This window comes from Salvelinus fontinalis, chromosome 19 (genome assembly GCF_029448725.1).
Source record: "Salvelinus fontinalis isolate EN_2023a chromosome 19, ASM2944872v1, whole genome shotgun sequence".
NCBI lineage: Eukaryota > Metazoa > Chordata > Actinopteri > Salmoniformes > Salmonidae > Salvelinus > Salvelinus fontinalis.
Window position 1 is genome coordinate 9,898,199 of NC_074683.1, and position 25,460 is coordinate 9,923,658.

The 25,460-nt window shown below is 42.0% G+C and overlaps 3 protein-coding genes across 4 annotated transcripts; 2 read left to right on the forward strand and 1 right to left on the reverse strand.

Moving 5' to 3' along the window:
- The first annotated feature begins 3,695 nt into the window (after window positions 1-3,695).
- On the forward strand, window positions 3,696-8,583 carry LOC129816338 (cytohesin-interacting protein-like). Its single transcript, XM_055870712.1, has 8 exons — window positions 3,696-4,183; window positions 4,654-4,703; window positions 4,818-4,872; window positions 5,002-5,104; window positions 5,483-5,576; window positions 5,819-5,885; window positions 6,343-6,409; window positions 6,641-8,583. Exons 1-8 carry the CDS (start codon window positions 3,989-3,991, stop codon window positions 7,084-7,086), a joined length of 1,077 nt encoding a protein of 358 aa, XP_055726687.1. The 5' UTR covers window positions 3,696-3,988; the 3' UTR covers window positions 7,087-8,583.
- An 832-nt stretch (window positions 8,584-9,415) lies between these two features.
- On the forward strand, window positions 9,416-11,503 carry LOC129816340 (radixin-like). Of its 2 annotated transcripts, none has more exons than XM_055870715.1 (2): window positions 9,416-10,072; window positions 10,440-11,503. In XM_055870715.1, the coding sequence occupies exons 1-2, from the start codon at window positions 9,706-9,708 to the stop codon at window positions 10,802-10,804; spliced, it is 732 nt and encodes a 243-aa protein (XP_055726690.1). In that variant the 5' UTR covers window positions 9,416-9,705; the 3' UTR covers window positions 10,805-11,503. The 2 variants fall into 2 exon arrangements, with proteins under 2 accessions (XP_055726690.1, XP_055726689.1); XM_055870714.1 differs by having other exon boundaries at window positions 9,419-10,219.
- Window positions 11,504-11,536: 33 nt separating this feature from the next.
- On the reverse strand, window positions 11,537-25,247 carry LOC129816339 (polypeptide N-acetylgalactosaminyltransferase 5-like). Its single transcript, XM_055870713.1, has 10 exons — window positions 23,296-25,247; window positions 23,008-23,174; window positions 20,311-20,430; window positions 20,011-20,146; window positions 18,979-19,098; window positions 18,364-18,481; window positions 17,448-17,777; window positions 16,772-16,852; window positions 16,304-16,456; window positions 11,537-15,952 (listed from the first exon to the last, which is right to left on the reverse strand). The coding sequence occupies exons 1-10, from the start codon at window positions 24,486-24,488 to the stop codon at window positions 15,812-15,814; spliced, it is 2,559 nt and encodes an 852-aa protein (XP_055726688.1). The 5' UTR covers window positions 24,489-25,247; the 3' UTR covers window positions 11,537-15,811.
- Between the last annotated feature and the right edge of the window lie 213 nt (window positions 25,248-25,460).

Consider the following 25,460-nt stretch of genomic DNA (forward strand, 5'->3'; position numbering starts at 1 on the left):
TAAATTGTTTGCCCCTTGTATGTTTTTCAGTTGAAAATGTGTTTTTAATTCATTGTTGGTTATGTACTAAAGAGGAATTTTACAGTCAGCACAGCCGTACGTTTCAACAAGGACTGTGTTCAGGCTGCTCATGTGAACACTAATACCATTGTGAGACCTGGCTCGTAAACCCTTGCCATAAACAGGCTTAGGAATGGAAATATTGTGTGGGTGTCTACTGCACACCACATGGCAGGCCTGGTGCTCTGTTTGTTTAGGCCTGAAGCATGTTCAATCAGAATTATAGCACAGACATGTTGCCAATGTACATATGTATTGTCTGTGGTGTCATGTGACTTAAAAACTAAGTCTCCAATTCATTACAGAGATTGTTTTAAGATGAGTGCTGTTGAGAATAATCCACTTGACTGATCCATATCCACCCTTGAATTACTTGTTTGTTCGGTCTGTGTAGTGTTGTGGATGGGATGGTGGCAGTACAGTGTCAATGGAGCCTCTGTAGTTGCTTCATGGGTGTAAATGACCGCTTCGCTGCTCTGCTGCACATATAACTGTATTATAGTCAATATTACAATGACATTTTGTATGTAAAAACAATGATTTGTTTCACTCAATATCTGTGTAATTATTTTACAAATGATGTAACAACAAAAAAACGAATATATATTGACATTGCAGTATTTAGTGCTCTGCCTGTATCCTGTGGACAAACAAATGTTATTTGTCTAAGTTGGAATACAGCCATGCTTTTGTCATGTGTCGAGGCCTACAGTCGAGTCAGTTTCTATGGCTGAGTTTACACAGGCATCCCAATACTGATATTTTCTCCCACTAATTAGTCTTTTGACCAATCATATCAGATCTTTTCACATCGGCTGTTTTTCAGAGCTGATCTGATTGGTCAAAAGACCAGTTAGTGAAAGAAATATCAATTGATTTGCTTCTGTTAAGACCATCAGTCATTCCAAAGAAAATAGTATTTGTGTAATTTCTGGTCAAATATATTTTTTGAAGATTGTGTATGACACGATTGGACGTTTTGCCTGCTCTGGGAATGTGATGTTACTTTCATAAAGAAGGATTAAGGCTGGGAAATGTCCTCTTCCAATCAATTAGCATCGTTCTTTCTGTTGACAAGAGTAACTAGTAACTGGGGGCGGCAGGTAGCCTAGTGGTTAGAGCTTTGGACTGGTAACCGAAAGGTTGCTAGGTTGAATCCCCGACCTGACAGGGTAAAAATCTGTCGTTCTGCCCCTGAACAAGGCAGAACAACAATTTCACTGTTCGTAGGCTGTCATTGTAAATACGAATTTGTTCTTAACTGACATGCCTTGTTAAATAAATACAACTATTTAGTGTTGTGAACTCAGATATGGTATCTATGTCAATATGATGTGTCATTGCATTGTCTTTGGTCCCGTGTGGCTCAGTTGGTAGAGCATGGCGCTTGCAACGCCAGGGTTGTGGGTTCAATTCCCACGGGGGGACCAGGGTTCAATTCCCACGGGGGGACCAGGATGAATATGTATGAACTTTCCAATTTGTAAGTCGCTCTGGATAAGAGCGTCTGCTAAATGACTTAAATGTAAAATGTAATGTAAATGTCTTTCCTTCTTACACTATTTATTATAAATACGTGACAACAGTGAATCAATAAACCACTTTTCATTGAACATGAGATTTTTCTGAGTAGTTTAATATTTAATAATTTTTACCAAATGTAATTCCCATGACAGATCATGATAGAATCAGAGCATGATTTGATCTTCCCGAATGAGAGCATTTTCGTTAGTTTACCTGAAATGACAATTTATTGTGTACGCCATCTATTTTCCCCTGCAATGATTCATAATTGTACTGTGGTTCAGAAAGCATTACAGCGTACTTAACAATTAACAAGATTTTTGTCCGTTAACTGGAGGAAGTAAGCCGTGCCACCGTGGCTGTTTGCAGCACTACTCAGATGAGTCAGCCGCTCCTGAATGTGCTGTAGGGTTCAACTGACTCTCCATTTGATTCTACGGCACAGTGACCGAGAACATGGACAGTCATAACGTGTTCGTTTAGATGTGGCTTCTTTTTTTTTTACATTTCAGAACTCAGGCTTGCTTTTCTCAATGGTGGAAGTGACTTACTGAGAAAAGTGTTGATGTGCTCAAAATAATTGATTTGAATGTTCTGCAGAGTTGAGATAAAACGGTGTCATAAAACCCCGTCCAGTAGTACACACACTTTATAAAACTCCACTGCTCCAGTCTCTCACTGAAGGGCAGGACAGGAGCGAATCTCCAACTAGGCAAGCCTATTTCAACAACCGACTGTAAACTTCCTACATTCAGATAATTGGTCAATTAATATCCCAGCAACTTAAAAGCCAATCAGCATCATCTAAAATTTGAAACATTAGTGCGGATATGTTGGGACTTTTTTTTAGTTTGTTCAACACATTTGTCTTGATGGTGAGGTGTTGCAATATGTTAAGGGTGACAACCATTATAATTACATTTCTAGTTGCGTCGCAAATGGCACCCCATTTCTTACTTAGGCTGCGTTTAGACAGGCAGACCAATTCTGATTGTTTTCCCCCCACTAATTGGTCTTTTGACCAATCAGATCAGCTGTGACAAAGATCTGTAGTGAAAAGATCTGATGTAGATCTGTAGTGAAAAGATCTGATGTGATTGGTCAAAAGACCAGTAAGTGGAAAAAAATATCAGAATTGGGCTGCCAGTGTAAACATAGCCATAGTGCACTACTTTTGACCAGAGCCCTTTGGGCCCTGGTCAAAAGAAGTGCACTATATAGGGAATAGGGTGGCATTTGGGAAGATCTCCTTGTCTGTACACAGTGTTACAGTGGAGGGAGATTCTACTGGCCAGACAGTCCCGTGGGAGCTTGGTCGCTGGCACTGCTAAGGGTCACACATGTTCAATGGGCCAGAGGGGAATGCAGTGAGGCAACACTGCTGTTCATTGGTCTGTTTCGTGAGGAGGGTATTACCAGGGGGTTCATATTGGGCCTGTCCCAAATGGAAACCTATTCCTTACATAATCCATTACTTTTGACCAGAGCCCATCCATAGGGTGAACATTATAGGGAATAGGGTTCTGTTTGGGATGGAGTTCTTTTTTTTAGGTGAGGGACATTCTGATGTTCCCATTTGACTAATTCCTAATTAATTTGTTTTGTGTCCCAAAGACAAAGTTCTGGGGTGCTTGAATGGATAAGGTACTGTCTTGTACGATTATAAAATACATATTGTTTATCTTGTAAAAATGTATGAGGAAAAAATACTTCACTATCAAAGAACAATAGAAAAATTGTCAACACCACATATCTGACATTGATTTTAGTCTTGACTGTTGGCCTGTGTGTGATTTCCTCTTGGATCAAACCACGTCTGATGCCTTCTAGCCATTGACCCATGCTGTGTGTTTGTAAAGCAAGTCTCTAGCCCCGAGCGAAAGCCTGCTTTTGTCTGTCCTCACAAGACAAATCTCTTTGCTTGGCGAACCAGAGAGGCTCAGGTTGACTCCAACCCATTCAGAAAACAGAAACTGGAGTGAGTGGAAGCAGGTGCTGATGCTAGTTTAGACCACAGAGGTGGCAGTTTTTCATGCATTGCTGATTTCTGACAGACCATAAATCAAATTGCACAGACTGCACAAAAAAAGGGGGCTGTTTGAAAAGAGAAAAAAAGTATGCCGATTTCCTTTTCCTGGCCACAGCAGAGCAGCCAAACGGTACACAAGAAAAATACAAAGAAACATAAAAGGGTGGAAAGAAAGAGAGCAAAGGGCTGTGATCGGCTAACACAGGAGCATCATAATCGCATGGTGTGGATTTCCGCTTTGGCACATTTACTTTAAGCTACACAGCAGTGGCAGGGACACACCACACATACAACACATGCAGAGTTACTCTACTGTACTAGCTGTACCAGAGCTACACTATGGCGCTGTGAAGAGGGAGCAAGCTCCACTCCACCATGCACTCCACCATGCAATCCACCACGAACTTCAATGGGCTCCAGCGACAGGGCAGCCAGGACAGTTACATTATGGAGGTCTCTCCGCGGAAGAAGGGTCCTCTATGGTATCGGCGCTCTCTGAGGGGACATCATGACAAACCCAGTCAGAATGGGGGGACTACTCCCGGGACTCTGCCAAGAGGCTGGAAACAGGTAAGCGAGAAACCTTTGAGAGAAACAGGATAGAGTTAACAGTTTCACTGTATATCAATTGTCATATACGCTATAAGTATTCTTAGAGGTCATTGATGTTAGCAGAGACGACATAAAACGGGTTCAGAGTGGCATCAGAGAGGTTTGCATTAACATGTACTGTACAACCACAACAAAACCCAGAACTTGCAATGACAAAGCCTTTTGACAAATGTACATTTTGGGGTTTTCATAGGAGACAAACTAGTTCACTAGCAGGAAAAATACCTGGAAACATAGTGTGATGTATATGTTTACGATGAAAATATGTCCAATTTCTTACAGAGAATATAAAGACTGGTGTCCATCTAGTCTATTTTGCATGGAATGAAATACATGTGCTGTGACCAGGTTGAGAATAGCTATTTTCACAGTTGTATTTATAAAATATATACTGTACAAATATATGAAATATACATTTGACTCTTCAGTCCAACAGAACCCGCTCAAACTCCTTGGTGGATTATTCTGACCCTCAGAGGTAAATACAAGCCCTCTGTCATTTTTACACTTAACACTATGATACATTCACAATTTGTGCTTTAATAACCCAAGTTAGGACAAGTCTGTAACCCCATTTCCCCTGAACATTTAGGACTACTGTTATAATGCAAAAGCAAGACAATGAGACGTTTGGATTTGAAATTCAGGTAAGACATTTCATCCGTTTTCAAATACAATTATTTTTTAGAATTTATTAAGAAATACACCCCCCCCCCAAAACGTTTTAACCGCATTGTCAGTCCTGCCTAGTGACAGTGTGACTCCTCTTGTTGTAGACATATGGTGTGCAGCTGAAGAACAGCACTGCGGTGGAGATGTGCACATTTGTGTGCAAGGTGCAGGACGATAGCTCAGCTGAGAGTGCAGGCCTGACCACCGGTGAGACACCCACCCACTTCCTCTCCCTATGGCCCAGACTCAGCTTCAACGCTGTGCAGTATGGTTTTCACACAGAGAGATGTCCTCGTTACACTCATTACAATACATCTAACTTTCACATATAGAAAGGCCAACAAGTCGACGCCTAACTACTCGCATTCTGTCTCTCTTTAGCTCTCTCACACACATTTATTGCGGTTCGACGTTTTCGTACAATACCTTTATCGAGAAATAATAATTCTACAATGCTGATTTTGTGTCAGTCAAACTCCCAGCACCACAGCCGAGATTAAGATTGGTTGTTTGCGTGTTAACCCTTTGAACATATCTCCCACGCTCTCGCTTTCTCTCTTTCTCTCGCTGTCGTTGTGCATGTAGGTGATGTTATCGTCACCATCAATGGGGTCAGCATTGAGGGGTCGAGCCATCAGCACATCGTTGACCTGATTCGAGAATCCAACAACTTTTTACAGTGAGTAAAACCAGCGATGACACCCAAAACCGAAGGGTTACTGTGTAACTCCGAAGATTGTGAGAAAAACATTGAACATATAAAAATGCTTCTAAAACCTTGATATTGGCATTAACCTTGGTGTAGTATACTGAATAGGTCCCTCTAGGAAACATAAAGCTACTCTATTCTCTAGAAGGGTCAGTATTATCTTTAGGATGTGTATGTCTGCTTGTGCTCATCTTGCCTCTGTGTAATCTCAGGATGGAGACGGTGTGTGGGACGGTGGTGAAGAGGATTGAACTGGAGAAGAAGATGAGCTTGCTCAAGGTGTGTCTCTCTTACAGGGCGGATGTTTGGCTTCAATAACACATCATAGTGGGAATTATGGGTGGTGTGCACTGTGCAGTACCACATAACACCCCCCTAACTATAGACCGGTTCCATATAGCTATTTATATACTGGGTGGTGCAAGCCCTGAAGGCTGATTGGCTGAAAGCCATGGTCTATCAGACCATATACCACAGGTATGATAAAAACATTACTTTTTATTGTTCTAATTACGTTGGTAACCAGTTTATAATAGCAATAAGGCACCTCAGGGGTTAGTGGTATATGGCCAATATACTGTACCACACGTCTAAGGGCTGGATCCAGGGTCACAGGGAAACACACTATTATAAAGGCTATGTTAAGTACTGTATAGCTGACCTCAGTCATGTCTAATGTATAGCGGAGTCAATCATGTTTAATTGTCATGTCATTCTATGTTTTTTGTCCACACAGCATACCCTGGGAGAGAAATGGGTGGAGTTGCAAGCACTCACATTACAGGAAAAACGCCTTACGCGAGGTGAGAGGTTTTGCCCAGCTGTGAAACCACAGAATTTCCTGTCTCTTTAGCTGATGTGAAAATGACAAGTAAACGCTGAGGTGCATTAACGAGCTTTGTTTACTGTCATTGTGACGCATTAACTGAGAAGTAATTGATATAAAAATGTCCTGTCAATCAACCACATCCGTTACAGTGCACATGAATACTGCAGTTGGAGAAGTCAACTAACTGCCCTTCCCTTGTCTCCAGGTAACCTGAATGACAGTTCTCTACACCCCTCTATGGACTCCCTGATGTCTCTACTGTCTCCGTCTGGACACAGTGACCACTGTGGCCACCGTTTCTCCAGTGACAGTAGCTGCCGGAGTGGGATGACAGAGGACAGTGACCTGGCCAGTGTGTTTGGGGACCTGAGCTCTCCCAGCCCCTGCAATGTGGCCAGTCCAGATGATAGCTGCTTCTTCTCCACAGACTTCCCCCAGGAAATGCCCAGGGCCCCGGCCAGCCTCAGCCGTCCACGCAGCGATAGCCTGGCTGGCAGCAGTGGCTCCCTCTCCTCCACTTCTTGGGACCCCTCCAGAGCCTCCTCCCTGTTCGGGACACTCCCCAGGAAGGCTAGGAGAGCCAGCGTCCGCAAACACATCCTGAAGTTCATCCCTGGATTCAACCACTCAGTGGAGGAGGAGGACACCTGACCTGAGCTATGAACGAACACTACAGTAGGTCGGTTGTGATGTTCAATACAAACATTTCCTGCTGAGACTGAAGCATTGCCAATATGGAAACCGTGCCCCTGGCTCAGGAGTAGCCACTCAATGAACATTATTGGGATGAGAAGCATTAGGAGGTAAAGAGAAATCTCCCTTTGACAAAGGCCTTCAGTTATCTATTACTGTATACGTGATGCACAATTTTCATAATGAGAAGACAGCATTAATCCTTATAACGGTAACAATTATTTGTAATATAGAACACGGGAACTCAGTTCATGTGTGTGCAGACAGTGCAACAAAGATTGTGCTTACCATTTCTAAAAATGTTACCATTGTATGTAGGGTGATAACTATGCATGAAAAGCCATGATTTTACTCAATTCAATATTTTGCTTGTATATAACTTGAGAAGTGTTATGCTTTGCATATTTGAAAGAATTTACCAGCAACAGTCTGTCAGGTTTGTCACCTAAAAAGTGTGAGTTCTTAACCAGGTAGCTAACTTCATAGTTCAAAACAGGATGTGGGCAGAGAAGGAGCTACTTTCTTGACTATTTTTGTACCCAAACCCAAGTTTCAGGTTATCTACAACTTACTTTCAGTCTTGATAGTTATACTACAAATAACAACCGTCTTTCCTCTAATTCATGGCATTTTAACAGAGTGCCATGGAATGTTACTCGACTGTTTTGAATGTATGCTTGATGTGCCATTTGCTGCTTTCATTGAGATTCAAAAGACATGTTTGAAATTCCCTGAAGACAAGTGACTGTACACTTTTACACAAAGTGTATAGTGACAATTTAGGAACCAACTATTTACATATTCTCTCTCTCATACTGCCTTCTATTATTTAAAGTACATCTATGTGAGAGTGAAAAAAAATAACTGATTAACATCCACTAGATGGCATTGCAAGCATTAAATGCTTAGGACTTTGAATTATTTCAGAACATACGGTACAATGCCACACTGTAAAAGGAGAATGAGGTTCACAATATCTTGCCAAATGTGATGCCAGTGGGGTTCTGAAGTGGGGCGGCGGGTATCCTGGTGGTTAAGAGCGTTGGACTAGTAACCAAAAGGTTTCTGGTTCGAATTCCCAAGCTGACTAGGTGAAACATTTCATTGTGCCCTTGAGCAAGGCACTGAACCCTATTTGCTCCTGTAAGTTGCTGTTGATAAGTGAGTCTGTGAAATAAAAGTAGAACAGTTAAAGGAAATGTACATATACTGGATGACCTACACCAGAAGATTGGAATCCCAAAGCACAACATTGGGGCACTCTATGCTTATTCTTCCAGACCAGGGGAGACCAGATTAACCCCTTAACAAAAACACGATGGTGTTTTTCTCTACGACCTCCACAAGTGTCAGGGGACTTGTCTGAATGTAACCCGTAGTAACAAATGGAAGTAGTTTTGCGGCAACAAAAAAGGTTAAATATGGAGAAATATATATATACACACACACATACATTTCCTGAGCTTTCTTATATCTCCTAGATATAGGAGACACTTCAAAACCTTATTCCTCATTTGTTTTTGTTGCTATTTATGAATGTTTTCTTCAATGCAATTCTATGGGCTATAGTAGTAAAGGCCAAATTATTTTTAATCAAATAACTTGAATTATTTTGGGGGTGGACCTAACAGGGCCTTAATTTAAAATCAAATAGCAAAATGATCCATTGTATGACCATCTTCAAATAATTTCATATGTTAACGTAGAAAGGGGGGGGGGGGGCACTAACGGCTTAGACTGAGGCTAACAGGGTGGTCAGCGCTACAGCTCTATACTGAAAAGACTATCCTTCCTTTCTCTTACGTACTCTGTTAGCTTGGAGTCAAATGAGAAGACAGTAAACGAAGAAAAGAGCTGCTAAAAAGAGAATTAGAGAGGGACAGAGATCATACAGAATGTAAACCGTATATTCTCTTTTTACACAGCTATATGATATCGCATTTAGCCGAAGCTTTTATACAAAGCGACTTACTGTCATACGTGATATAATGCAACTTAGCCAGCAATGGTAGGTGTTCTTGTTGCCATCTCTTAAGGGACCCTTAAGCATGCACCATGTGCACTCTTAACTCCGTAGCTTACCCTGCTTTCCATATGAGTAAACCTACAGGAGAACGGTCATCTGGTCTCAGAATGGCATGGAGGTGGTCACTCTGGATGGATTATACTAAACAATCATTACAATCAGTTCACTTGTCCAAGTCACACAGACAAAGAGCCATTTGTTGGTCCAACACAAAACCTCTGTTCTTCATTGGCTCAAACATGCTTAAAGAATTACATCGCACACTAGCACAAAAAAGACAGCTCGGCCTCACATCATTGATTAAAATGCAGGATGGTACTCCCTTACTAGCCAACGGGATAACTCGGCCCGAGAATTAGTATTTTGATTGGATGACCACAATGGATGACCGCATTGGCCGGCTGAAGACGCTCATACTCTGGCAACTGCTACGACAAAATGCTCGTCGGGAAAAATCAAAAGAGGTGGACAATTGACGAAGTCAGAGAAGTCTGATTATTTCAACACCACAAAAGGGGGTAAAAAAAAACTATTTTGAACAAACAAAAACCATGGACAGAGAAAAGAGCATTCCTCCTCCACTGGACCTTGACGGGATGGAGGGGAATACGAACAGGGTGGCATCCCAGGTGGTGGAGATCATCAGTGGGATGAGTCTGGAAGCCATCCATTCTCTGGAGAGAGCTATGGAGGAGGAGGAGGGAGATGACTCTGTGTTCTATGATGAGGGTGATGCTCCATTAGATGGGGAAGGAAGGTCTTGTCCCTTGGTCTGTGGGTCCACAGAGAAATCAGCTCAACCACAGAATGGGAAGGTGAGCCTACTCAAGGCTGAGACAGCCGGTGTAGTCATGGAGAATGGAACAGGGAAAGATCCCATCACGGACGGAGGAGAACGTCGGAGCTCTGCCCTTTCGGGTAAGGGTGATACTGGGTCACATCAGCACACCGCCAATGGCCTAACTAAGCCCCAGACAGTCCAGACAGAAACATTGGCACAAATCCCAACTCAAACACTTGCAGAGCCACAAAAACATACAGGACAGGAGACATTGATGAACAAAGGTAAGGAAATCAGCATTATACAGAGAATATTCTATACAAAGTAAAATGGTCAGTATCGATAATCCAGCACATTCATTCCACAATGAATATTTTGGGTAAAATTACCATATAACCACATTTATAAGCAGATTTTATACTATTTAGTACACTACAATGAGAGAACTCAGAATATTAAAATTGTTCTGAGAACAAGTGACAAATGTGTACTTCTGCATTTAAGCTTCTGCTTCACACAAGATGGAGGTGAAAGATACACAGGAGCAGACACCTGTTACTACTCCCCCACCTGTACCTGAGGAGGCTCAGCTATACAGGGAGGCAGAGGCCCCATGCTCCTCTGGTGATGAGCCCAACAGTGCGAGTCAGGATGAGGAGGACACAGACAAAGGTTCCCAGGATTCCCTGGCCTGTCAGGGTACAAGTTCCCAGTCCTCAGAAGGACAGAAGTCTGGCCGGCCCCGTCATAAGAAATCCTCCGACCACAACACCAGCTCCAAATATAGCACTGTCTCCTACAGGAAGATACGCAAAGGTAACACTCGCCAGAAGATCGACGAGTTTGAGTCCAGGATGATGAATCTATAACGTTACATCAAGTGAATATCTTGAAGATGGTGCAGTTTTACTTCAACTGCATGGAGCTGGATGGGGGCATGCTAAACCAGTCGCTATGCAAATTGGAATAACGATCACCTGTCGTCATTGGTTGCGTCTCTGTCTAATACACAATCATAACAGATTGTCAGCGTATCATATCTCATATTGACATTTTTTCTGTAACGTTAAGTCCCTACTGAAGCCAAAAGAATGATTGACATGTAAAGAGTTCTCACAGACTTGGAATGACTACTGAGAGAAGCTCAATATGCATAGTAGTATTATTTAATTAGAAAATTAGTGGGGAACATTTGATTGTGTAGGGCAGGTATTTGATAAGCAGATAAAAAAGAGAGAGGCTTGGGGACCTAATAATCCTACTAGCAAACATTACAACTTGGCCCCTTCGCTAAGCACTGCAAGTATGTATTTCAGGTGATCAACCCTATATGTAAAGTTGTGCTATTTAAAATGTATACACACGTTCACCTTATGCTATAAGAACTGAACCAACTAATAATGTTAACCCCTATAACACACACACACACACACACCTTTCCATACTGTAATATTTCTATGAGTACAGTGTACATGTTCTCATGAAATATCTGTTGCGTAAATGTGGAAAAAGAAAACCGAAAAAAAAAAGATCTTTAATATCTATTCATTAAAGGAAATTAACATTGATGTGTGTGAGTTTGGAGAAAGAAAATCCCATCGTTCATCTTTGGTATCAACAGTACCCTCTATTGTTAAATAAATGTACATACAGTATGCACTAAACTTATAACCATAGTAAAAAAACAAGCAGCTCTTATTATACCAGGCGAGCCATAAAGTGTAGGGTGAAGTTGCCCCTGGACACTGATCTTGGGTCAGTTTGAAATGTGCCCCACTAAATCATTGAGGTTAGAATTGGGGAGGGGAAGCTGATCATAGATCTGTACCTAGGGAAAACTTCAACCCGGAGCTGACTCATAACGCAATTCTATTTTATCTCAATAAAGAAATGTCAGATGTCTTTAGCAAAGCGATCTGTGATATGTAATGCCTACATAGACTCATGCACACTGCATGCATTTAAATTTGTACATCAAATGATATTTCAAACAGTAAAAATGGTACAAGGACAGAACAGATCTATTTACATTAAATCAAAGTGGCATAAAATATCCAGCCATCTGGCACTGAAACAGTAAGAGTTATGGGCAATTGTGCGGTCAAATAGAGTGCTAAAATACAGTTGAAGTCGGAAGTTTACATACACTTAGGTTGGAATCATTAAAAGTCATTTTTCAACCACTCCACAAATTTCTTGTTAACAAACAATAGTTTTGGCAAGTCGGTTAGCACATCTACTTCGTGCATGACACAAGTCATTTTTCCAACCATTGTTTAGACAGATTAATTCACTGTATCACAATTCCAGTGGGTCAGAAGTTTACATACACTAAGTTGACTTTGCCTTTAAACAACTTGGAAAATTCCTGAAAATGATGTCATGGCTTTAGAAGCTTCTGATAGGCTAATTGACATCATTTGAGTCAAGGCCTACCTTCAAACTCAGTGCCTCTTTTGCTTGACACCATGGGGAAAACAAGATAAAATCAGCCAAGACCTCCACAAGTCTGGTTCACACTTGGGAGCAATTTCCAAACGCCTGAAGGTACCACGTTCATCTGTACAAACAATAGTACGCAAGTATAAACATCATGGGACCATGCAGCCGTCATACCGCTCAGGTAGGAGACGCGTTCTGTCTCCTAGAGATGAACGTACTTTGGTACGTGCAAATCAATCTCAGAACACCAGCAAAGGACCTTGTGAAGATGCTGGAGGAAACAGGCACAAAAGTATCTATATCCACAGTAAAACGAGTCCTATATCGACATAAACTGAAACGCCGCTCAGCAAGGAAGAAGCCACTGCTCCAAAACCGCCATAAAAAAAAGCCAGACTATGGTTTACAACTGGTCATGGGGACAAAGATCGTACTTGTTGGAGAAATGTCCTCTGGTCTGATGAAACAAAAATAGAACTGTTTGGCCATAATGACCATTGTTATGTTTGGAGGAAAAAGGGGGAAGCTTGCAAGCCGAAGAACATCCTCCCAACCGGGAAGCACGGGGGTGACAGCATCATGTTGTGGGGTGCTTTGCTGCAGGAGGGACTGGTGCACTTCACAAAATAGAGGGCATCACCGGGAAGGAAAATTCATATGGAAATATTGAAGCAACATCTCAAGACATCAGTCAGGAAGTTAAATGCTTGGTCGCAAATGGGTCTTCCAAATGGACAATGACCCCAAGCATACTTCCAAAGTTGTGGCAAAATGGTTTAAGGACAACAAAGTCAAGGTATTGGAGTGGCCATCAAAGCCCTGACCTCAATCCTATTGAAAATGTGTGGGCAGAACTGAAAAAGCGTGTGTGAGCAAAGAGGCCTACAAACCTGACTCAGTTACACCAGCTCTGTCAGGAGGAATGGGCCAAAATTCACCCAACTTATTGTGGGAAGGTTGTGGAAGGCTACCTGAAACATTTGACCCAAGTTAAACAATTTAAAGGCAATGCTAGCAAATACTAATTGAGTGTATGTAAACTTCTGACCCACTGGGAATGTGATGAAGGAAATAAAAGCTGAAATAAATAATTCTCTATTATTCTGACATTTCACATTCTTAAAATTAAGTGGTGATTCTAACTGACCTAAGACAGGGAATTTTCACTAGGATTAAATGTCAGGAATTGTGAAATACAATTCCTGAAATTTCCAACTTCAACTGTATATAGGACATCTGCAGGAAACAAATACTTGGTACAAGTCCTCATGTAAATAATCAAGGCACATTCGTGATTAATTTGCCAAGGCATGAGAATTCATTTTTTGCAAAGCTGGTGAACATGCATGTAAAACCAAAGACCTCAAAGTGAAAACAACAGTACACTAGTGAAAAGCATGAGCTGGCACACACACAAAAGTTAGTAGAGGTGTTGACTAACGGCAAGTAAACTGTAGGCTATAAAGCTAAAGAGTCACACCCTCTATACACAAGCTCACAGTAATTTGTGTAAACCACAGAGCTTATATACACATACATACGTACACACAGTGCCTTGTAAAAGTATTCACCCCTCCTTGGCATTTTTCCAATTTTGTTGCATTACAACCTGTAATTTAAATGTATTTTTAAATGTATTTCATGTAACTGACACACAAAACATTCCAAATTGGTGAAGTGAAATGAAAAAGTGGTGCGTGCATATGTATTCACCCCCTTTGCTATGAAGCCCCTAAATAAGATCTGGTGCAACCAATTACCTTCAGAAGTCACATATTTTTTTAATATATTTTTTTAAGTTCACCTGTGTGCAATCTAAGTGTCACATGATCTCAGTGTATATACACACACACACCTGTTCTGAAAGGCCCCAGAGTCTGCAACACCACTAAGCAAGGGGCACCATGAAGACCAAGGAGGTCTCCAAACAGGTCAGGGGCAAAGTTGTGGAGAAGTCAGGGTTGGGTTATAAAAAAATATCTGAAACTTCGAACATCCCACTGAGCACCGTCAAATCCATTATTAAAGAACGGAAAGAATACGGCACCACAACAAACCTGCCAAGAGAGGGCCGCCCACCAAAACTCATGGACCAGGCAAGGAGGGCATTTATCAGAGAGGCAACAAAGAGACCAAAGATAACCCTGGAGGAGCTGCAAAGCGGAGATTGGAGTATCTGTCCATAGGACCACTAAGCCGTACACTCCACAGAGCTGGGCTTTACGGAAGAGTGGCCTGAAAAAAGCCATTGCTTAAAGAAAAAAATAAGCAAACACGTTTGGTGTTCACCAAAAGGCATGTGGGAGACTCCCCAAACATATGGAAGAAGGTACTCTGGTCAGATGAGACTAAAATAGAGCTTTTTGGCCATCAAGGAAAACGCTATGTCTGGGGCAAACCCAACACCGCATCACCCCGAGAACACCATCCCTATGGTGGTGGCAGCATCATGCTATGGTTATGTTTTTCCATCGGCAGGGACTGGGAAACTGGTCAGAATAGAAGGAATGATGGATGGCGCTAAATAAAGGGAAATTGAGGTAAACCTGTTTCAGTCTTCCAGAGAGTTGAAACTGGGAGGGAGGTTCAACTTCCAGCAGGACAATGACCCTAAGCATACTGCTAAAGCAACACTTGAGTGGTTTAAAGGGAGATATTTAAATGTCTTGGAATGGCCTAGTCAAAGCCCAGACCTCAATCCAATTGAGAATCTGTGGTATGACTTAAAGATTGCTGTACACCAGCGGAACCCATCCAACTTGAAGGAGCTGGAGCCGTTTTGCCTTGAAGAATGGGCAAAATTCCCAGTTGCTAGATGTGCCAAGTTTATAGAGACATACCCCCAGAGACTTGCACCTGTAATTGCTGCAAAAGGTGGCTCTACAAAGTATTGACTTTGGGGGGGTGAATAGTTATGCACACTCAAGTTCTGTTTTTTTGTCTTATTTCTGTTTCCCAAGAAAAAATATTTTTCATCTTCAAAGTTGTAGGCATGTTGTGTAAATCAAATGATACATTTGAATTCCAGGTTGTAAGGCAACAAAATAGGAAAAATGCCAAGGGGGGTGAATACTTCCTCAAGCCACTGTATACGAGTATGCAACTATTATTTATTTGTATAGCCTACACCAGTAAACTATGCCATCAAATACAAAACTGTAATTACACTGTAACAGCTGTCCTTTCAAATCATTCCGGGGCATCAGCCATGCAAAAATTCAAAATTCCAAGTGAAGCTTCATCATGATAAAAAGGAGAAGTAAAAAAAAAAAGAGCATTGCACATCCCAACACCACCCTCACACCAACATACCAGCAGCACCATGCATATCCCATTGCAGAAATACACTGAACACATCCAAATGCATACAGTACAGTCAAGTACTTTAGTGTCAATCTCTAATGCAGGAACAGTGCTGTAGTCCTGTACTCCCATCACACAGTGTGGTAGTGTGTGAACTGCCACTTCTGGTAGGGACTGGTAGACTCGCACTCCTTCAGCTGTATGCTGTCATCCAGCGCCCCAGCCTCCAGGCACGTACGCCGGGGACTATGCTCCGCTATGAGGTGCTCCACCTGAGCAAAGAGAACAGGGGAATACCACCGAAATCACCATCTGCATAATGGTAACTTTCATCCAGCAACTGAAAGGAACACTGCTGGCTACCTCCCGCTCCAACCAAGGAGTTGCCAATTCATGTGCAAAACCCTGATGAAAGCTACGGGCCAAAAAAAAATAGTTGGTTTCAACAGTAAAGAAGCCGTTCTCAACATCTGACATACTCCAAGAGTCGCCGAATTTCCTCCTCGCACACTGTACATATGCTGCATGCAACGCTGACACTTATAAGCGGCTCGGCTCAGGAATGACTTAATACTCTTCTCAAAACCAAGATTCAGAAAACAACCATTGTAAAGTGAACCTACCAGAGCCGAGTTGGTGGCCTTGTGGAGCCAGCGTAGCTGTGGCTTGGTGTTGTCACACGGCTGCAGAGCCAGACTGGTCCCTTTGCCATGAGCAGTGACACAGACATCCTTCTGGCGAACGTGCCTCATCCAAGTGTAATTGAAGTGTTGACTCTGAGGTTTAGGGACAGAGGGGAAGAGTTTGCAATTTGGGATGTAGGCTCTCTTATTACCTTTATACTGCACTGCTTTTGACCAGGGCCCGTAGGGTAGGGCACCATCTAGGGAAATGGGTGTAATTTGGGACGCATCCTTAGTGTCGGTCATATAAATTAGACTTCATGACAACTATGGGGGTTTTCAAACCCGGTTGGGTGTGTGTTGAATTAAAACAGGAATTCCATAGTGAGCACACATCTGGAGCTATGCAATGTGTTATAGCCATAAAAAAAGCATTTCACATCAAATGGGGAAGCTGGGAGTATTTACCAGCTTGCTGAGATCACATATCTCAAATGCAAGGGAGCCATCCTGCAGAGCGAGGCATTTTCTGACTCCACGATTGAAAACCTAGCAAAGGAGGATCACAGGTATAACATCACAATGCCTAGAGCAGTCATAACATTTGTTTACATAGGTAGTGTCACTGCGCCATATTGACAGTAGAGAGGCTTCTCCTTTCGTTCATTCTGTGCCTTCAACAAAATGCTGACAGAACTGTCACAAGCCTGAAGAGACAGTCACTCTTTGTTCAGATAAGAGAACAATTGACATCTGTGAGTTGCAGAGGCATTGAGAGGAGACAAGAAAACAACCACCCCCCCGAAAAAAAAGTACAATTGTCTCTCAAAATCAAGATGAGGGATAATTTAACTGGAGAAATAAACAAAGTAAGAGTAACAATTGTTTGTCAGAAAAAGAGCAACAATGTGATATATTCTAAACAGCCTAAAAGCAAAAACTGGATTCCTATTGATGAATCAATCAATCGCTTAATAAAGACAATGATTAGAAGTGTGTCAAATGTAGTTATAAACTGCAGCAATAAGGTGCATACTATGTAAACGTTTTGAGTATATGGAAAAGCACCATATACTGTGAATCCAATAAATTAATATTATTTATTATTGTAAAAAAAACAAACAAAAAAAACAAGTACACCTACCAGCCCCTCAGCTTTGACCAGCGGAGCGACCATGTCTGGGTACACGTTGTCCAGGTACCACTTGAAACTCTTGCACTCAAGCTTCTTCCTGAGTTCGATCTGGTCTGTGAGGTTGCCAATGTCGATGATACTCCTATCCAGCAGATGGAGGTATCCATGGCCGTAGAACAGGTCCCTGTACTCATCCAGCCACACCTCTGCCACCCTGGCCAGGTTACGCTCAACCGTCTTCTGCCTGTCCTTGGGAAACTTGTACGGGTTCTCGCCTCGGAAAATATGGCCCACTCGGGAACACGGGATGATCTCGATCTCACCTCCACACATCCAAATCTGCAAAAATCAACACAGGGTGTGATCAGATCATTTGAGAAACATCCCAAATGGCACCCTATTCTTTCTCATAGGGCTCTGGGCAAAAGTAGTGCACTATGTAGGGAATAGGATGCCATTTGCAAAGCAGCCTTGATCATGAGTCAGAGTTAACGGTGTAATCCTGGGACAGGTTGTCGAATAACAAACATCATTCAAATTGATCTGCAAACAGACTAATCTCTAATTAAACACTGGAAAATGTGTCCAAATGACTCGAGCTGGGACGATAAACCGGCAATTAGACACATTTAACCCAGGCATTTTGCTGATATCGCTCATTACAATAAGTAGCAGTATAGCAAACTCTGGTTTAAATTACCATTAAAAAACAACTGGGGTGCACATTAATGTTAAAAGTATCCTTCCATGTATCGTTATCGATTCAATTCAGGCAATTTCAAATCAAAGTTTGTCACGTGCGCCGAATACAACAGGTGTAGAGACCTTACAGTGAAATGCTTACTTACAGGCTCTAACCAATGGTGCTCTAACCAATTTATCGCGATATGGATTTTTGTCCATATCCCCCAGCTCTACAACTTACCTTAAAAGAGATCTCCATGTTCTCTCCACCCCATACATCCAGGCCAGGATCATAAGAGCCCAGTTCATAGAAGTACTTCTTATCGATGGAGAAAAGGCCTCCTGCCATGACAGGACATCTGAAGAACAAAACACAGTCCAGGGTTGTATTCATTAGGCACCAAACAGAAGAAAATGGACTGAAACTGGGAAGGACTACCTGAACTTGTCCAATTAGAAATACTTGTTTTCATTTTCTGTTGCAAAACATTTTGCTACAGTGCACACTAATGAATACAACCCAGTTAGCACAAAGATTGAGAAAGTGAAGAATACAAAAACAACATTCCTCCTAGGTCTTATCAACTCTCACAAAGGAATCAGGATATGAGTCAGACCGTGGCCCCTTCCTTCAAGTGATCTCTGATCTCAATTGGTTGGATTGGTGAAAGTAATACGTAAGTGTAACCTAGCTTTGACCTATCCAATCATGTATAGATCGATGATTACCTCAAGGAAATGAAGGAGGAATGCATTCCTGAAGTTTTGGAAAAGGGCCCTTATGTTGTTGAACTCATCTGCAACTATCACTATGTGAATGAACAGTCACGAGGGGTGTAATGAAATACAGCACTACCTGATGGGATCTGAATCCTTCATGTGATTCTTCTTGATGGTGTCCTTTGATAACGTGCTCCACCCAAACACCAAGGGCCATTTGAACACTCCTCTTTGGAAGTTGTCAACCAACACATAGCTGTAAAAACACAAAACATAATTAACCAACTATTACATTACTGGAGGAATAATGCATGAGGGAAATAAATGCACAAAACTCAGATGAATGTGATTAATCACACAGGAGCCTGAAATCAACATTACAAGGACTGACTTCCAGTAAACAGGATGTTGCATCAAACCTGGATGTATAAAAAGAAGCTGAGAACTCTAGGGTTATCAGTTTTTCTTTTTAACACCAATGTATACAGGTAATTCCAATATGAACCCTTACGGTTAAAGGTCTGTTGAAAACGTGTCAGACAGATAGCTGTGAATCAAAGCATTCTAATGATATGTTACGTGTAGGTAACACACAGAAAGCTACCATTGCTGTCGCACATTTTGCAACACTAGGGACATAGTCAGCTAAGTGAGCTTTGTCCGAGCGAGAATGGCCCACTAGGTGCATAGACCTTTAGAAATATCTCTATGAGACATTGTGCCCCCACAGGGTACCGACAGACCAACATTTGGACAATGAGGTTGAATAATAACTCAAACGAAAACTGGGACCATAAACCGAAAATGATCAATGCCGACCGAACCGACTACACAGAGGACATTTTACTCATAATTACGATAAGCAGCCTACACTAGAGAATGGAATAAGGCTGCTAATATGGGCTATTACTAAAATGGGACAATTCATAGCTACAACATTCAGAGGCACCTAGAAAAGTAACTGATGCACATCAATGTTATACATTTATCACTGAACTTATCATTAGTTATGATAATTCAGTCAATTTATCCTGATATGCATTTTTGTCCATATGGCCCAGGAGGCATCCCAAATGATTCCCTAGTCCCTATATAGTGCACTACTTTTGACCAGGGCCCATGGGGCTCTGGGACGCAGGCATAATGTATAATGGTAATAACACATTACCTCATATCCTTGTCACTGATGACTTCGATGACTGGGCAGGCCACTTTCCTCCGGTCCATGTACACTCTCTCCAGCAGAGGTTCCAGCCAGCCCACGTTGCATTCAATATGCGAGTCAAGAAAGGTCAAAACGTCACCTGTGAGAAATGCAAACAAACCCGCTGAAGACAAACACAAAACCACAGGGACGCTTGGCTGCCACATATGGGAGGACAGGATTGAGATTATATGTATAGGATATTTTGTTTACACAGCAAACAAATGTATGAGAAAGCGGTGACAGCAGGATGTGGTTGGTTACCTTTGGCAATGGCAGCTCCTGCCAGCCTAGCTCGGATCAAGCCCTGCCTCTCCTTCAGACGGACGATCCGTACTTTGGGATACTGGGACATATACACATCCAGATGGTCCTTGAGATATTCTGAGAGAGTGGATGAGGGCAAGTAAGCTCACGGCCTTGAGTTTATCCTCCCGACCATGAAACCTGGCCAGGAAAAACTCCAGGCCCTAATTGTAAGCTATAAGTCATTTGGGCAGAGAGTGACATCACCTGTTCAGGAAAAACTCTAAAGATGTCTCCAAGATGAATAAAGTTCAGTTAGTTTATAGCAATTAAAGAGAATGAACAGGATCTTGAAAACCTTGTCTGTATTTTTTTTAAACCTTATGTTTTGAACTTCACGTGTAAATGTACAGTTCATACGCGCATAACAAAACATCTGTAATCGTCGCCTGGTGGAGAAAGCCAAGCAATCAATACTTGAAATATTTTGTTCAATTGAGTTGCACGCTCCTCCCTTTCATAGTGAAAGCACTTACACATTCGTAAAAAATATTGTATAAATTGGAATTGGTAACGGGTCATACGAATTGCTGGACGTAACATATACGAAATGGATGACATTGTACACGATTTTCAGGGACCCGTTTTGGCTTTTGAGCACTACTTTCAAAACTACTGGCTGAAAATATACAAACCTCTATATAAAACAACACTAACACAATGTTAAGCATATTTATACAGTTCCCCTTCCTGTAATACACATCATTTCCAGTGTTCTGTTTGTGAAACTCAAGGTGCGGGTTGATGATCACTAGACTTGCTGAATGTTAAGGATTATTCTCTGTAGTATCTGTTGATAATGATTGACGCAGACTGGAGGTACAAGGACTGAGAACACACTGATTTTAAATGCACTTTATTTTAGTCACCGACTTTGTTATTGACTTCCTACACGCTTGTCATGCTGGTGTTTACAGAACATTTGGTGCTGTCTGATTAGTATATAGAAAAGGGCCTGTCTCCAAGAGGCCAGTTAGACATTTGTTCTCCTGTGCCGGAGAGTTATTTAATTTTTTACATTGTAGAATAATAGTTAAGACATTAAAACTCTGAAATAACACATCATGTAGTAACCAACTAAAAATATATTTTTTTAAACAAACCAAAATATATTTTAGATTCTTCAAAGTAGGCACCCGTTGCATTGATGACAGCTTTGCACACTCTTGGCATTCTCTCAACCAGCTTCAGGAGGTAGTCACATAGAATGCATTTCAATTAACAGGTGTGCCTTGTTAAAAGTTAATTGGTGGAATTTCTTTCCTTAATGCTTTTGAGCCAATCAGTTGTGTTGTGACAAGTTAGGGTTGGTACACAGAAAATAGCTCTATTTGGTAAAAGACCAAGTCCATATTATGGCAAGCACAGCTCAAATAAGCAACGAAACGACAGTCCATCATTACTTTAAGACATGAAGGTCAGTCAATGCGGAACATTTCAAGAACTTTGAACGTTTCTTCAAGTGCAGTAGCAAAAACCGTCAAGCGCTTTGATGAAACTGGCTCTCATGAGGACTGCCACAGGAAAGGAAGACCCAGAGTTACCTCTGCTGCAGCAGTAGTTACCATTAGAGTTACCAGCCTCAGAATGGAAAGGAAGACCCAGAGTTACCTCTGCTGCAGCGGTAGTTACCATTAGAGTTACCAGCCTCAGAATGGAAAGGATGACCCAGAGTTACTTCTGCTGCAGCGGTAGTTACCATTAGAGTTACCAGCCTCAAATTGCAGCCCAAATAACTGCTTCACTGAGTTCAAGTAATAGACATGAACATCAACTGTTCTGAGGACAGTGTGAATCAGGCCTTCATAGTCAAAATTGCTGCAAAGAAACCACTACTAAAAGGACACAAATAATAAGAAGAGACTTGCTTGTGCCAAGAAACACAAGCAATGGACATTAGACCGGTGGAAATGTGTCCTTTGATTTGAGAATTTTCGATTTTTGGTTCCAACTGCCGTGCCTTTGAGAGACGCAGAGTAGGTGAATAGATGATCTCTGGATGTGTGGTTCCCACTGTGAAGCACGGAGGTGGTGGTGTGATGATGCTTTGCTGGTGACACCATCTGATTTACTTAGAATTCAAGGCACATTTAACCAGCATGGCTACTACGGAATTCTGCAGCGATACGCCATCCCATCTGGTTTGCGCTTAGTGGGACTATCATTTGTTTTTCAACAGGACAATGTAAAGGCTGTACAAAGGCTATTTGACCAAGGAGGTGTGTGCTGGAGTGCTGCATCAGATGACCTGGCCTCCACAATCACCCGACCTCAACCCAATTGAGATGGTTTGGGATGAGTTGGACCACAGAGTGAAGGAAAGTGCTCAGCATATGTGGTAACTCCTTCAAGACTGTTGGAAAAGCATTCCAGGTGAAGCTGGTTGAGAGAATGCCAAAAGTGTGTAAAGCTGTCATCAAGGCAAAGGGTGGCTACTTTGAAGAATCTACAATATAAAATATATTTTCATTTGTTTAACATTTTTTTGGTTACTACATGATTCCATGTGTTATTTCATAGCTTTAGTCTTCACTATTATTCTACAACGTAGAAGACAGTAAAAATACATTTTTAAATCCTTGAATGAGTAGGTGTGTCCAAACTTTGACTGGTACTGTATATCTAAACCATTCTATAGCCTTTGCCCATTCTTACCTTTTGAACTAAAGTCATCCACCAGGATGATCTCTTTGAGAAGGTGTGGTGGAGACCGGTTGAGGACACTGTGGACAGACCGGAGCAAAGTGGACCACACCTCGTCCACAAAGCAGAAGATCACACTGGTGGTGGGCAAGTAATCATGGACCACACTCTCAGAACAACTGGAGAACAACAATGGAAAGAGAGGTTACTTAATACTAATCATTAGTATACTGTATGAGTGACAGGAGTGTGGGAGTGAGTAAGTAATCATGGTGTGGTCCAGGCAACAGTGTGACTCACGTATGAGGTCTGGTGTCTGGGATGGCTCTGTCCACAGGGATCTGGTCACTCAGGTAGACGTTGAAATGGCCCTCATTCCAACGGTTCCTCACCTCCTGCTCTTTGTCACTGGGCACCATGGCTGCTTGCCCAAATTGCCCAATTGCGTTGGCATCTCTAGGCACTTGGGTCATGTCTAATGCCAGCACTTTGTGGACGCCTGTGTTTCGAACAACTGTGGAATTTGTGGGAACTCCTTGTTGGCGTTTCGGCTTTGCTGTAGGTGGTAAGGACTCCTTTAGGGCGTCAGGGTTACCTTTATCAAGCTCATTGATCTGTTTGTCCTCTTTGTTGACAATCACCTCTTCTCCTTTTAGTACATCATTTTTGACAGGTTTAACTGTGTAGTCCACTGCAACTTTGTCTTTAATAAAGCTTTCTTGTTTGCCAGGCTCAAGTGAGTTGACTTTCTTCTGTGTCTTGGGAACAATATTTTCTTTGCCTTTTTGCACTAGGCCTATATTTCCCTCTTGGTTCTCTCCTGTATTTTTTGAGGCAGGCTTTTCAACATGTTTTCCTTCCTGAACACCAGGTGGCACTTTGGTAAAGTTCGACTGCAGGAATGCCACAATCTTATCCCTCTCCGTAGGTCCTACTTTCCCATCCTCCAGCACCAAGTCCACTGCCTTTTTTGACACATCTTTGACGGGCAAAGGATCTTTGACAGGTGCTTTCGTATTCAAAGGCACACTCAATTGTACTGTGACATGAGCAGGCTCGATTTGGTTATGCTTAAAGATGACAGCATGTTCTAACTTTGGTTGGGCATTCCCCCCTTGTTGCTCATGCGAGTTTACTTTGTCCATAAACTGTGGGTCATTTTTGACAGCGGGTCCTCGCTTCCTGTACACTTCAAGGACTTTATTTTCATTCTGGAGTGGATCTTTATTACCTGTCTCGTCCAGGTCCAAGTCTACTCTCTGTACTGGATTTTTAAACCCCCTATGCACTAACTTAGTACGTTTCGTGGCCTGCTGTCTGACAGCCTGCCTTTCCTTTACTACGCTTTCTTTTAAAAGTTGGCTGTTAACATCATTTAATGACAGGCGAAGCGCTGCCATATCGAACAGCAACCAAATAATAGATGCAATGAAAACAAATGCAAGTACTCTCCCACTACCCCTAAAGTATTTCCTTATCTTTATCGCCCTCATTTTAGTTGGCCTAAATCTAGATATAATGTCACAGTATCTTATTAATGAATTCGCGGGTCATAGCCTACTTATCAACCCCCCATTCAACTTCGTTTCTTAAGTTTGGGTAGTAGTAGGCTATTGCCTGCGTGGCATTCCACGCCGAGAAGATTGCTTTGGCCAAACCACTTTCGGAATCTTCTGTCAAATATCCTTACTTGAACTAGTGTGCATTTTGTAGCAAAAAAAATTATTAAAACAATAAGGCAAAAATGTATCTGTAAAACTTACTTGTGAAATTCCATGCTGTCCATTTACTTCCCTGAACGTTACAATGTAGCTTATCCATGCGCTGTCCACTTTTCTGGGAATACAATGCAATTATCTTGCATTTTGTTACTTGCCCTCTACTAATGTCTTTGAATGAGAAATGAAATCATTTCCTTGAAGAGAATGCGAAAACCACAAACATCCATTCAATTCTTAGCCACATTTGCCCCTATTCTGTCGTGGAAGTACCTCCCGTCTACGACATATTTCAACTTTGCACTTTGAGAGCACACACAGTGATTGGACAGATAGCTTAATTGTATGCAAACCGTTTCAGTGCACAGGAAAGGTGGCGTGGAAGAGGGTGTGGCCCAAGTCCAGCGTTATGGGCGGGTCAGGTCCTCCTTGCCCGTTCAAATAAAATATTGAAATATTGATAATTTGTTTGACCAAGACGCGCCCGGACAGAAAGAAAGCATACATCGCAGTTGAAGCATCCGAGCGAGCGAAACAGCGCCTCTCTGTCTCAGTATGTGTAGACAATGTATCTGATGCTATCTGGACCAAACGATTATGAGATGTTATACTAATTCTGTCTAGACAGCATCAGATACATGGGCTAGCGGTCTAAGGCACTACATCTTAGTGCTAGAGGTGTCACTATAGACCTGGTTCAATTCCAGACCGTGATTGGGAGTCCAATAGAGCGGTGCACAATTACCC